General features: G+C 42.3%; 2 protein-coding genes across 6 annotated transcripts in view; both read left to right on the forward strand.

The window, feature by feature from the left end:
- The first annotated feature begins 6,259 nt into the window (after nt 1–6,259).
- On the forward strand, nt 6,260–13,353 carry park7 (parkinson protein 7). The gene is made up of 6 exons (XM_023992762.3): nt 6,260–6,423; nt 7,050–7,151; nt 7,351–7,410; nt 7,899–7,968; nt 9,194–9,280; nt 12,656–13,353. The coding sequence occupies exons 1-6, from the start codon at nt 6,334–6,336 to the stop codon at nt 12,814–12,816; spliced, it is 570 nt and encodes a 189-aa protein (XP_023848530.1). The 5' UTR covers nt 6,260–6,333; the 3' UTR covers nt 12,817–13,353.
- Nucleotides 13,354–13,677: 324 nt separating this feature from the next.
- kcnab2a (potassium voltage-gated channel subfamily A regulatory beta subunit 2a) overlaps nt 13,678–14,345 on the forward strand; it is a 131,220-nt gene continuing 130,552 nt past the window's right edge. The window contains exon 1 of one of the 5 annotated variants that reach the window (XM_023992719.2): nt 13,678–13,805. The gene's annotated coding sequence lies outside the window, so the exon portion shown is untranslated. The remainder of the gene's footprint in view (nt 13,806–14,345) is intronic. The other 4 variants (XM_070445015.1, XM_023992733.2, XM_070445027.1 and 1 more) reach the window with 4 other exon arrangements.

A 14,345-nucleotide genomic window follows, 5' to 3' on the forward strand; every position in this document is an offset into this window, starting at 1 on the left:
ACACAGAGCACCCTGTGAGAGAGAAGAGAGAGCGGACCAGAGGGAAGCACAGGCAGGGGAGACCTCAGCAGAGCAGAGCAGGGTCGGGGAGCGGCCCGTGGGCATGGCCTCTCTCTCTGTCACCACTTCGTTAGGCACGAAACACTAATCCTGCCTGTGTCTTTATTACCCTCTCCGTGGAGGAGCAGGCTAGGGGGTGGCTGGGGGTGGGGGGTACCGCTGCAGGGACCAGTCATCAGCATTAGTGTTTGAAGATAGGCCATGCTGCATGGCATTAGGGGATCTAATGGAGGCAGAGAGAGAGAGATATAGACACTAACAGAAAGAGAGAATGCATCAAAAATGGGATAGAAAGAGAGAGGGGGGGGGGTGGGAGATAGGCAGTGTCACTTGTACCCCCCTCAAAATAGTTTGGGAGGGGGCATAGTCTGAGGGCATGGAGATTACTGCAACCATAAACGGCTCTAGGGCAATTGTGTGTTTGAGTCGTTACACACACTCTAATCAAAACAGCACATTCATGAGCTGCTGCTTCAATTTGCAACATTGTCTCTGTTGGATGTAAACAACATGTTCTCAACTGGATTTACATGGATATCTTTGAGCACATAAAAACTTGGAAAATAAGTTATGTGAGTGGTACAATTTAATTCTGTTTGACTTGATGATAAGTATTATGTTGTTTCTAACTTTTGTTAGACCAAGGGAGTGAAATTAGTTTTATTTTATGGTATCCATTGGACTGCAAACACCGACAATATGAAAGTTCGGAAATCTAAGTTCCCTGAAATCGAGGTTCCTTGTTGAAAGTTGAAGTTACTGAGCTGGCGCCATCTTGTGTCTGTTGAATGGCCATCTGCTAATCCAGGTGTTTAAAATTCACTCACTGTCACCTTGCTCCCCAGATCCCTCCACACACAGGCCTCCAGCTGTCACCTGAGCACGTGGCAGCATAAGGTAATATCATCGAGATGCAATCAAGATTATATGCTTGTCACTCATCGCCTGCTCTTGGAGGCTCACAATGCGTGAAAAAGACACAAGATAAAGCTTATGCACAGATCGGCAGATAAAATGTCCCTAAATATTCATCCCATATTCAACTGTAGTGGTACAGGCTCTACCTGAGTGGGAGGAAAAACCCAACCAAGAGTAGTTACCATAGAGTAGTGGATGTATGATTAGCATCACACCACCACACTATGACTGAAATGTAGCAATTCAATGTATTTTCAAAACTCTCCTCAAATGTTTTAATCTCTCCCCATAGAGCCAATTTTACTGTGACCATATTGAGTAGTGGCACCTCTTTCCTGAGTTTCTGAAGCAGGGTTTGCTGCTGTGTATCTTAACCGAACAGGGCCTTTGCATGTACATTCATGTCGCAAAAACGAGTTTATTTCCATGTTTACACCGTTTCATATTCAGAGCAATGGTAACAGGATTACTTTGTGACAAACGGTAATTGGTGGAATTCCCTCATTTCAGTCAGTGGATTTTGTTTTTTTTTCTTTCTGAAAATGATTCTGTAGTGTAGAATCCCCAGTGGTTGGATTCCAGAAGCCCTTCAGGTTTATGAGTAGACCTCTGTGGTGTGCCAGATAAAGCAGAGCAGGGAAGGCCTGGCATGGCCTGGCATGCAGGAGGCAGAACTCGCTGGGGAATAATAAGCTAGAGTTCACTGATCAACACTCAGGCTCCTGCTCCTCTAACATACATCGACAAGAAGATATCATCTGTGGCCCAATGAGCAGAACACCAGAGAGAGAGAAATCTCAACAACAACAAACCAATAAATATGATATATACACTGAACAATAATATAAATGCAACATGTAAAGTGTTGGTCCTATGTTTCATGAGCTGAAATAAAAGATCTCAGGAATTTTCCATACGCATAAAAAGCTTATTTATCTCAAACTTTGTGTACAAATGTGTTTACATCCCTGTTAGTGAGCATTTCTCTTTGGCCAAGATAATCCGTCTACCTGACAGGTGTGGCATATCGACTGAGACCAGCCACCCAGACAGCTGATGAAACTGAGTTTGCACAACCGAAGAATTTCTGCACAAACTGTCAGAAACCGTCTCAGYGAAGTTCATCTGTGTGCTCGTTGTCCTCACCAGGGTCTTGACCTGACTGCAGTTTGGCTTCTTAACCGACTTCAGTGGGCAAATGCTCATCTTTGATGGTCACTAGTATGCTGAAGAGATGGCAGACAACATGTATGGCGTCATTTGGGGTGAGCAGTTTGCTGATGTCAACTTTGTGAACAGAGTGCCCCATGGTGGAGGATGGGTTATGTCATGGGCAGGCATAAGCTACGGACAACGAACACAATTGCATTTTATAGAGGGTCATTTTAATGCAAAGAGTTACGAGATCCTGAGGCCCATTGTTGTGACATTCATCCGCTGCCATCACCTCATGTTTCAGCATGATAATGCACAGCCCCATTTAGCAAGGATCTGTACGCAATTCCTGGAAGCTGAAAATGTCCCAGTTTTTCAATGGCCTGCATACTCACCAGACGTCACCCATTGAGTATGTTTMGGATTCTCTGGATTGACGTGTACGACAGCGTGTTCCAGTTCCTGCCAATATCCAGCAACTTCGCACAGCCATTAAAGAGGAGTGGGACAACATTCCACAGGTCACAATCAACAGCCTGATGAACTCTATGCGAAGGAGACGTGTCTCGCTGCAAGAGGCAAATGGTGGTCACATCAGATACTGACTGGTTTTCTGATCCACTCCCCTACCTTTTTTAAGGTATCTGTGACCAACAGATGCATATCTGTATTCCCATTGATGTTAAATCCATAGATTAGGGGKTAATGCATTTATTTTGATTGACTGATTTCCTTCTATGAACTGTAACAGTAAAATCTTTGAAATTGTTGCATGTTGCATTTACATTTTTGTTCAGTGTACAGTCGTGGCCAAAAGTTTTGAGAATGACACAAATATACATTTTCACAAAGTCTGCTGCCTCAGTTTGTATGATGGCAATTTGCATATACTCCAGAATGTCATGAAGAGTGATCAGATGAATTGCAATTAATTGCAAAGTCCCTCTTTGCCATGCAAATGAACTGATCCCCAAAACATTTCCACTGCATTTCAGCCCTGCCACAAAAGGACCAGCTGACATCATGTCAGTGATTCTCTCGTTAACACAGGTGTGAGTGTTGACGAGGACAAGGCTAGAGATCACTCTGTCATGCTGATTGAGTTCGAATAACAGACCGGAAGCTTAAAAAAAGGGTGGTGCTTGGAATCATTGTTCTTCCTCTGTCAGCCATGGTTACCTGCAAGGAATACGTGCCGTCATCATTGCTTTGCACAAAAAGGGCTTCACAGGCAAGGATATTGTTTCCAGTAAGATTGCACAGAAATCAACCATTTATCGGATCATCAAGACTTCAAGGAGAGCGGTTCAATTGTTGTGAAGAAGGCTTCAGGGCGCACAAGAAAGTCCAGCAAGCGCCAGGACCGTCTCCTAAAGTTGATTCAGCTGCGGGATCGGGGCACCACCAGTACAGAGCTTGCTCAGGAATGGCAGCAGGCAGGTGTGAGTGCATCTGCAGGCACAGTGAGGCGAAGACTTTTGGAGGGTGGCCTGGTGTCAAGAAGGGCAGCAAAGAAGCCACTTCTCTCCAGGAAAACATCAGAGACAGACTGATATTCTGCAAAGGTACAGGGATTGGACTGCTGAGGACTGGGGTAAAGTCATTTTCTCTGATGAATCCCCTTTCCGATTGTTTGGGGCATCCGGAGAAAAGCTTGTCCGGAGAAGACAAGGTGAGTGCTACCATCAGTCCTGTGTCATGCAACAGTAAAGCATCCTGAGACCATTCATGTGTGGGGTTGCTTCTCAGCCAAGGGAGTGGCTCACTCACAATTTTGCCTAAGAACACAGCCATGAATAAAGAATGGTACCAACATCCTCCGAGAGCAACTTCTCCAACCATCCAGGAACAGTTTGGTGACGAACAATGCCTTTTCCAGCATGATGGAGCACCTTGCCATAAGGCAAAAGTGATAACTAAGTGGCTCGGGGAACAAAACATCGATATTTTGGGTCCATGGCCAGGAAACTCCCCCCAGACCTGTGGTCAATCGTCAAGAGGCGGGTGGACAAACAAAAACCCACAAATTCTGACAAACTCCAAGCATTGATTATGCYAGAATGGGCTGCCATCAGTCTGGATGTGGCCCAGAAGTTAATTGACAGCATGCCAGGGCAGATTGCAGAGGTCTTGAAAAAGAAAGGTTAACACTGCAAATAATGACTCTTTGCATCAACTTCATATAATTGTCAATAAAAGCCTTTGACACGTATGAAATGCTTGTAATTATACTTCAGTATTCCATAGTAACATCTGACAAAAATATCTAAAGACACTGAAGCAGRAAACTTTGTGAAAATTAATATTTGTGTCATTTTCGAAACTTTTGGCCACGACTGTATATACACTACCGTTCAAAAGTTTGGGGTCACTTAGAAATGTCCTTGTTTTTGAAAGAAAAGCACATTTTTTGGTCCATTAAAATAACATAAATTTGATCAGAAATACAGTGWAGACATTGTTAATGTTGTAAGTGACTCTTGTAGCTGGAAGCCGATGATTTTTWATGGAATATCTACATAAGCGTACAGAGGCCCATTATCAGCAACCATCACTCCTGTGTTCCAATGGCACYTTCTTTAGACTAGTTGWGCATCTGGAGCATCAGCATTTGTGGGTTCAAATACAGGCTCAAAATGGCTAGAAACAAAGACCTTTCTTCTGAAATTCGTCAGTCTATTCTTGTTCTGAGAAATGAAGGCTATTCCATGCGAGAAATTGCCAAGAAACTGAAGATCTGGTACAATGCTGTTTACTACTCCCTTCACAGAACATCGCAAACTGGCTCTAACCAGAATAGAAAGAGGAGTGGGAAGTCCCGGTGCACAACTGAGCAAGAGGACAAGTACATTAGAGTGTCTAGTTTGAGAAACAGACGCCTCACAAGTCCTCAACTGGCAGCTTCATTAAATAGTACTCGCAAAACACCAGTCTCAACGTCAACAGTGAAGAGCTTGACTCCGGGATGCTGGCCTTCTTATACTTGGCAAAAGATCTCTCTAATAAACAACAAAGGCTTACTTCATAAAGTTATAAAATTCAGGAAAGATGTGTCTGCTCTGCAATATTTGAGTAGTTGTGGCCTTGCACAGATGGCTCAGAGACTGAATTTGCATTGTCAGTGTATCAGACTAATCCACTTTTTTACCAGGTTACCTGGTTTGCAAATCACTAACAGGCATTTCCTGAGTTTGATCATAAACATACTATGAGCTCCTTCTGTAAAGAAATGAGTAAATGGATAAATAAATCCATGTTTTAGGCAAATGAGCTTGTGTACCACTGTGGGTCTGGCTCAGTTGATCCCAGCTGCATTTGTCGGTAATCACCGGTGCCTTTTGGATTGGCTCAAAGGCACGCAACAACAAAAAAATCCGCCAGCACCCCCTACACTTTGCCTAATCTGCTGTTTCACTGGGATCTTGTTCTTCGCACAAATGTGAAAGTGAATCTCTGCGGCAGAATGCACAGTGGCACATTAAACTGGGAAGAGTGTCTGCACACTAAAGCCCCAGACATTAAATCTGGGATTTACACTGGAATATAATTCCCTGAGGTGCCTTAAGAGATGTCTTCTTCAATTGAGAGGGATTTGATGCAGAAGTTCTTAGACAGAGCTTCAAGTATTTAGTTACCTTCATTTCCTCATTTCAGAAAATCTTGGAATTGAGAAAATCACATATTAGTTTGAACTAGTTTTCTTTCAGATCTTTTAACCACTGTATAATAAACATTACGGTTTTAAATAATGTATTGAATAATATAAACCTCAATCGCACTTATGTTGGGGCAAACAAATGCTCGAAATTTAAGGCTTGTTTTATAAACACCTATATTTACAGTCGTTTTATTGACAATTTATGGGTGAATGCCTCCCCCTGGTGGATGTACTTGAACATACCAGTGCAGATATGTTGCATTTTAAAGTGAATTATGTTGCAACATATCTAAATGAAAATGTATTATCGTACACTCCGCATAATAAATTACGTAGGACTACAAATATGCTACGGTGTATAGAAATGGTTTAATAAATTATGTGATATTCTTTGATAAATTTAACCGAGCGTATTGTTTGTCACCTCAGCGAATCCGTAGCTGTAATGTACGCGTATCTATGTGTGTTCCTGTCAAGATAAAAGTCCTCTCACAAACAGTTGCTTTCCTGTTGCTGACAGGCACACACCCACTCTCTCAAGAATGGCAGGGAAAAYGGCATTAGTAATCCTCTCTAAAGGTGCAGAAGAGATGGAAACAGTTATACCTGTGGACGTAATGCGTAGAGCTGGGGTTAGTAAACTTATCGAGCTAGTTAAATTGGTTGCGCACACCAAACACTGATATAGTTAATTTGAGGTTGTGCTAACGTTAGCTGGCTGGCTCAATTTAGCTTGCTAAAAGCTGCATTTTAGCTAGCTAGTATTTTAGCAGATATTTTATTTACCTAGCCACAGTCAAGTTGAAGCTGCAGTCCAAGTTCGWCACATGCTTGCAGATCTCTTTTTTGTTGCACTAACGTTAACTAGCAAGGTCGGTAACGTTAGCTACAACACAGCTATAACAAGTCTAGCAAGCTAACTTTATGTTGTACRTAACTATTATTATCTACCTTAGCTGGCCAAATATAACAGACATGATGAACAACGGCAYTTGTATCCATGGTTAGTTAGCTAATGTGTTGTCATGGTGTTAGCTAGCTAGCTAGTGTGTTGGCACATTCAAAACATGTAAGGTGAGTAAAAGGCCACTGCAAATGTCAAAGGTGACTGCACTGTAACTACTGTAGGATAGGAGGCTGAGTTTTTCAACTGAGAAGTCCCATACTCCTTTGATTATTGGGAATMTATGATTAAGGGGCAATGTCTGCTGAAGGTTATTGATGTATTTGTGCTTTTGTTTGTGTCCACATCCTGCAGATTGCTGTGATYTTGGCAGGGTTGACAGGRAAAGAGCCTGTGCAGTGCAGCAGAGATGTCTACCTTGTTCCTGATGCCAGCCTGGAGGATGCCCGCAAGCAGGTCAGGTCCTGCCTCCACACCCTGCAGTCATATTAGTCCACACAGCATTCTGTTCTCTGACTGCATAACGTTTACAATGCATTCTGAATCAAATGTTTTCCCACATTAAAACTTTATTCATTGATTAATGTACAAGGTTGATGCATCGGAAATTGGTACTATAAATGTGTTATCCGTGACCTTGTATCTTTTGATGCAGGGTCCGTATGATGTGGTTTTTCTGCCAGGGGGAGCTCTCGGTGCCCAACACCTGTCAGAGGTAGGGATGCAGTTAATGTTTGGCATTCATTGCAAAAACTTTTAGCTGCAGAATAATCTCCTGTGTGTCCCTGACATTGGCAATATAATGTTGCAGGTAGATACTGTAACATTTGTCTCTTGTTCATGTTTTGGTTGAAAAACAATAAATATATTTTTATGAACTATATTTTTCCTACATTTCAAATATAATTTAATTGGTATGCTCGAGATTATTCTTGTTTATAAAAACAAGCAAATATACAGTGACTATATGATGCTTAATTAATTGTATGGTTTTAGCCCTTACAACTACAAGCTCTGAAAGTTGTTCAACAATAACTTTAAATTGTTTTTCAGTCATGCTGGAAACATTGACTAACATCATCTATTGCCCTCAATATTTATCAGACTGTCCATTTACTGAAAAGTCAGTGTTATAACACACATTCTGTATGAGAGTGTAGAGTGACTCAYCTCTCTGTATGTGGCCTCCATGTTGTCTTGTAGTCACCTGCTGTGAAAGAGGTGTTGAAGGACCAGGAGGACAGGAAAGGACTGATCGCTGCCATCTGTGCAGGTACTGTTCCTTCTGTGAGAATGTACAAATCCACCTCTAGATTATGGCTCACACACTCCAGGATGTATCTGTGTCAATGACCACAGTTGGGTCAAGATCTTGAGCTAAATATGTAACCGGTGATTTCTGTCAGACAGGGCGTGTAGTATAAGGCTGTCACCTTTCCAGTAAGCAGGAAACCAATACACAATGAGATTATGATAGAACGAGATATTAGTGCCACTGACAAAGCCCACTACCTCGGAGATTTTCTGCCTACCTGTGCTGATGAAGGGCACTGAAAGGATGTTGTGAATGAGGACAAGGGACCCATGTGTCAGAGCAGAGTAAAGGGTATCCTAGAAAACATCTGTTCCCACAGGAATATATAATGAACCTGCCAAATGGATGACCAGCAGCAGCYTCACATTGTGCTCTGCTTAAGTGAAAATAATGCTTTCTATTTYTAATGTGAAAGGAGGTGTGAAGTGCTTGACTCAATTACTCCATGTATAGGAGGTAATGTCATAGACCCTCGGGTCTCCCATTTCGTACTCCTCTTTCTAAACAAAATCAGTGTTGTGGAAGACCATAAGTTTGTGCATAATAATGATCATCGTCATCTGAGAGAGGGATGCACTGCCTCCTGCTGTCCCAGCCCTGGCCAGGCACTCTCTCTGGAGACGGCCGGTTGTCCAGCCTGGTGTCCTCAGGACGGAGTGGAGGCAGGCATGTAACGGGAGGAGTTGGGCTCTACTTAACTGGCAGGCACTCGCTCTGCCTGCCAGAGAGGAGTCTAATCTTTAGACTGCATGGGAAGGCAGCCAAGGACCATGATCAATAGCTTTCTATTTATTAAGTCTGAGGATGAGCTTACTGCAGTGCTAGGACATTGCCAATGTTAATGCAGCAGACACAAACTCCATTATTTTTAGTCTGTTTCCCCCCCTTCCTCTAAATATGGTGTGCAGAGGTGGATTGAAACCGTATACGCTATGTGGTTAATTTTAGGTCCTATTTTATGGTAGTGTGATGTCTACTAATGAGTCTGGCTTTTAGTTGTGATGTCACCTCAATGTAACATGCTAACAAAAGTTAAGGTGTATTGATTGTGACACCTCTGGGTTTTTGAGAAGGAATAATTTGACACCTTTTGTTGTCCAGTGAGTGCCATGTCTGTTTTGAACAGTTTGAAATGAATACAGAGAAAGATATTGGTGTAACTCCTGTTCCCTCCTCACCTCAGGTCCCACGGCGCTCCTGGCACACGGTATTGCCTACGGCAGCACAGTCACCACCCACCCTGGTGCCAAGGACAAGATGATGACTGGTGGTAAAGCTACACAAACAGCCTGGCTGCCACAGGGCTAAGGTTCAGGTTAGGGTTGCAAAGGGCCAGAAACTTTCTGGGAAATTTCTGGASATTTTCCATGGGAAGTTAAGCCTAGGAATATGGGGAATTTTGCTTAAATTCATTTTAAAAAGTTAGCTTATGACAGTGAACCTTGTGTATCCCACAAAAAAGGCAATTCTAGGTCTTGTGGCATATTTTGGTTAAACTATCCCCAATTCGATGGAATTGCAACCCTCTGCATGTGCAGTGCACTCTTCCGTCACATGTGCAGTGCACTCTTCCGTCACATGTGCAGTGCACTCTTCCGTCACATGTGCAGTGCACACTAATGAGATGCTATTGAGCCCACACAACTACCCTGTCTGAGCCAAGGACTACATGCTTTCTGGTAAGTTTTGATTACAATACTGGGTGGGGTGAAAATATTTTATGACATTATTTTTTGTTAACTAGTAAATAGTAGCCTACAGCAAAGTGTTTTAAATCCTTTCGAACTTGTTAACAATTCCTGCTAGTTAGTTTTTGCTACCATGTGGGTTTTAGCTTGCAATTCACCCGTTTCCTTTTAAAACATTTATCTTACAAAGCAGTTGTTTAATCTAACTGCTTAAATATTTATCTGTACATGGAATTGTATGTTTTTTTACTCATTTCTTTCCTAATCTTTACAGGAAAATTCCACGGGCACTATCTGATGTGTGGAGACATTTCACTGCAGCTAATGTAGAAGGAAAATCTGTGTACATTTTGCAAATACTGTGCCAAATTATATGTGAAGAATGCAACAAAGATGCAGAATCATCTGGCCAAGTGCATAAAGTTCCCTCCGTGCTCACAACAAGCAACCTCTGACAAAAGTCCCTCTACTTCTAGTCGAGGTGAAAATGATGAGTCCGACACCTTATCGATAGCAACAGCTCATGGTCCTAGTGGAATCAGATGTTTTTTTGACTCAATGGAAAAACGTAGTCAGAGAAATGCTGATGAATMTCTTGCTCGAGCTGTGCATACAACTGGTTCACCTCTGATGCTCACAGGCAATGTGTATTGGAAGAGATTTCTGAATGTTCTTCACCCAGCATACACCCCATACACCCCAACCAGGCATGCTTTATCTACTCATTTGCTGGATGCAGAGTTCAACAGAGTTCAAGTGGAGGTCAAGCAAATCATAGAGAAAGCAGACTGTATTGCAATCATRTCTGATGGGTGGTCGAATGTTCATGGGCAAGGAATAATTAACTACATCATCTCCACCCCTCAACCAGTATTCTATAAGCGCACAAACACAAGGGACAACAGACACACCATTCTCTACATTGCAGATGAGCTGAAGACAGTCATCAATGACCTTGGACCACAGAAGGTATTTGCACTGGTGACAGACAATGCTGCGAGCATGAAGGCTGCTTGGTTTAAAGTGGAAGAGTTCTACCCTCACATCACACCCATTGGCTGTGCTGCTCATGCATTGAATCTGCTCCTCAAGGACATGGCACTGAAAACAATGGATACACTCTACAAGAGAGCCAAGGAAATGGTTAGGTATGTGAAGGGTCATTAAGTTATAGCAACAATCTACCTCACCAAGCAAAGTGAGAAGAATAAGAGCACCACATTGAAGCTGCCCAGCAACACCTGTTTTGGTGTTGATGTCATCATGTTTGACTACTGCAGGGGAAGGAGTCTCCCCAAGAAATGGCCATATCAGTCTGCCGATATGGACAGCCCTATCAAGAGGATCCTCCTGGATGATGTATTTTGGGAGAGAGTGGTAAGCCTGAAACTCCTGAAACCTATAGCAGTAGCCATTGCATGGATTGAGGGAGACAATGCCATCCTGTCTGATGTTCAGACTCTGCTTGCAGATGTAAGAGGAGAAATCCGTACTGCCCGGCCCACTTCACTGTTGCTCCAAGCAGAGGAAACTGCAGTTCTGAAATACATCAAGAAGCGTGAAGACTTCTGCCTGAAGCCCATACATGCCACAGCATACATGTTGGACCCCAAGTATGCTGGCAAGAGCATCCTGTCTGGTGCAAAGATCAACAAGGCCTATGTTATCACTACTGTGCCTCGCCACCTTGGCCTGGATGAGGGCAAGGTTCTTGGCAGTCTGGCGAAGTACACTTCCAAGCAAGGGCTTTGGGATGGAGATGCTTTATGGCAGTCGTGCCAACATATCTCAGCCACCTGGTGGAAGGGACTTTGTGGAACTGAGGCTCTTTCCCCTGTTGCCTCCATCCTCCAAAACCCACGAACATCAGCTGCCTCAGAGCACAACTGGTCCTTGTTTGGGAACACACACACCAAAGCACACAACAGGCTGACCAATACAAGGGTTGAAAAATTGGTGGCCATCTGGGTAAATCTGAAGCTTTTTGAGCTTGACAACAAGCCATCCTCAACAAGGTTGGAAAGTGACCGTGAAGATGAGGTCTCAGATTCTGATGTTCAAGAGGTGGACATTGAGGAGGTCCAGGGAGAATACATGGAAGCCTGAGAGGAAGACAACCAAAGCTTTAGTTTCTAGATTATCATTATACAGATGTATGTTGAAAACATATTTGGGAGATYKGATAGATCATTGGGGATCATTCAATATTCCCTTTCTTTTGTTCTGTGAAATCATCCCATGTGAAGAGTCAACTCATTTAATTAAAGTTACATTTGTAACTATTTTTATTTTTTTCCATTTCTGTTGGAAATATTTCATAATTTGCAATTGTCTACTTAGAAACAAACCTTTTACCTTATGTCTCCATATGATATGGTAAATATATCCAATGCAAAAAACCATCTACATTTAAATGGTATTAATTTTAAATTGCATATTCCCACAAAGTTTCCACCTCTGAATATTCCCCAAAATGTGAAACCCTAAGTTCAGGTTGATTAATCTCTGCACTCTATAGCTAGTTCATAGCCACTGTGGTACTTGTTTGTTAGTTGGATGTTACACAACATACATGCACATGTAGGAAATCTTCCTGTATGATGACTCAGCAGGCTGTGTGGCAGGAAATGCAGCACAATGAGAAGATCCCAAGTACTACTGAACAGTGGTGACAAATCCTTTGTGTCCAGCAGAGGGTGCTGTAACAAGTTTCTTTATGATAGTCATCAATACAAGTTCATTATGCACCAGCATTTGATCAGATTCAATCAGTAAACACCAACATAAATACTTCAAAGAAAGACTGCATATACACAAGTTAAATTACGTAATAAATGCAAGAAGGTTAAACCAATGAATAAATTGATTTGAACAAGTGGTACTAAATAATCCCCATTTGCAGAGTATTATACAATGGTGTTTCTCTCTCTTCACCACTGTTCCTCTCCACTCCCTAGGCCACTACAAGTATTCTGAGGCTCGAGTCCAGAAGGATGGCCATCTGATTACCAGCCGCGGGCCAGGAACCAGCTTTGAGTTTGCCCTGGCCATTGTAGAGGAGCTCATGGGGGCTGAGGTTGCTGCTACTGTCAAAGCACCCCTGGTTCTGAAAGACTGAGTGGTGTTGAGCCTTTCAAACTAAAGCACTGTCAACTAAACCCTAAGTACTCCACACTGTTCATCATGGTACAAATGCCAATCATTGTGAACAAAGAATAATTATTGACAGGATAATGTGCAATAGTAAGAAGATGCATTTTTATTATTCTCTTCTATCCTTCCCTGGGACATGTTGCCCCTGCACTTTAAGCATCAGTGATTTGGGATTGTTATGGCTTTTGTATAGGAAAATCACCAATGTTAAATTGTATTGATTTAAATATCAAATATATTGCTGTCTTCACTGTCCAAAAGCATTGATGTAGCTTCATCATTAAAGTCAACTGAGCCTCTTGGTACAGTGACGGTATGTGTATATTTATAACAATGACACTGGAGGTAATATGAGAGTATGCATTCGACACGACAGTCAGAAATAACAAGAGCAGTAGTTACTGCCCTTCGCTTTCGTTAGAATTATCATCAACAATGTAGCCGCAGCATGAAATCAAAGTTATATTTGTGTTTCATCACACAAATAAATGGCTACCGATCAGGTTATGGCTGAAGAATCTTACTGAATCGACAATTCAAAAATMGAATTGGTACAACAGTGCTGCTGGTAATCACGATGGTTAAGGCTACGTGACGAATTCGACAACAATACATGTAGGCTAAACAACAGATTTGAGAGCTTCATATATGATTTGACTGATTGCAGTAAAATGGATTACGAAAACACAGGTGGACGTGGGAAACCTAGCTGCTAAATTGATTGACAACGAGTATAGGCAATGAAAAGCTTTGCATGGTGGTGTCGTCGCGTAAATAGCCAATGAAAGCATCGCCCCAAATAAACGGAGTGGGTCTGCAGCAGCGCATGGTGAGTGTCAAAGCGGTAAAAACAAGGGGCTGGTGGTTCAGATTGATGAGCAGAGGATTTTTAACAAAATACAAAGGTAAACGCTAACTAATTGACGAGCAGAGGATTTTTGACAAAATACAAAGGTAAACGCTAACTAACTACTGTATACGGTACCAAATCACGTTGTCGCTGTGCAATGTCACGGTAATGTAGTATGGCACGTCCAAGTTATTGTTCACTCAGCCATTTGAACTAGCTAACCTCCAGAATACAAGTTCTCAAGCAAATTAGTGGGTTAGTTAACTAGCCAGCCAACGCGATGCTGGATAAACTAGTAGTTGTCTACAATGTAATATTGTATTAACTAACAGTAATTTAACATTGTAAATTGGTATACAAAACATTACTTGTGATTTGACTGAGGGTGTCTCGCTAGTTAGCTAGCTAGTATAGTGACGTTATGTGCCACCACGACACGCTTTACAAAAAATACCAGTGCACGAGAGACTGGCATAAGGTTACACAAAATCTCTGTTAATGGATGCCTTTTTTATTTTGGGTCCATACGGTAATCGCAGTCAACTAGTGATTGATTCTTCAAAGCAAACGTGACCGCTCATGAAGCAGCCTTGTATGCCATTATGGGCTGTCTTGAGTAGGAACCCAAGTCTTCTTATTCACTT

This window comes from Salvelinus sp. IW2-2015, linkage group LG1 (genome assembly GCF_002910315.2).
Source record: "Salvelinus sp. IW2-2015 linkage group LG1, ASM291031v2, whole genome shotgun sequence".
Taxonomy (NCBI): domain Eukaryota; kingdom Metazoa; phylum Chordata; class Actinopteri; order Salmoniformes; family Salmonidae; genus Salvelinus; species Salvelinus sp. IW2-2015.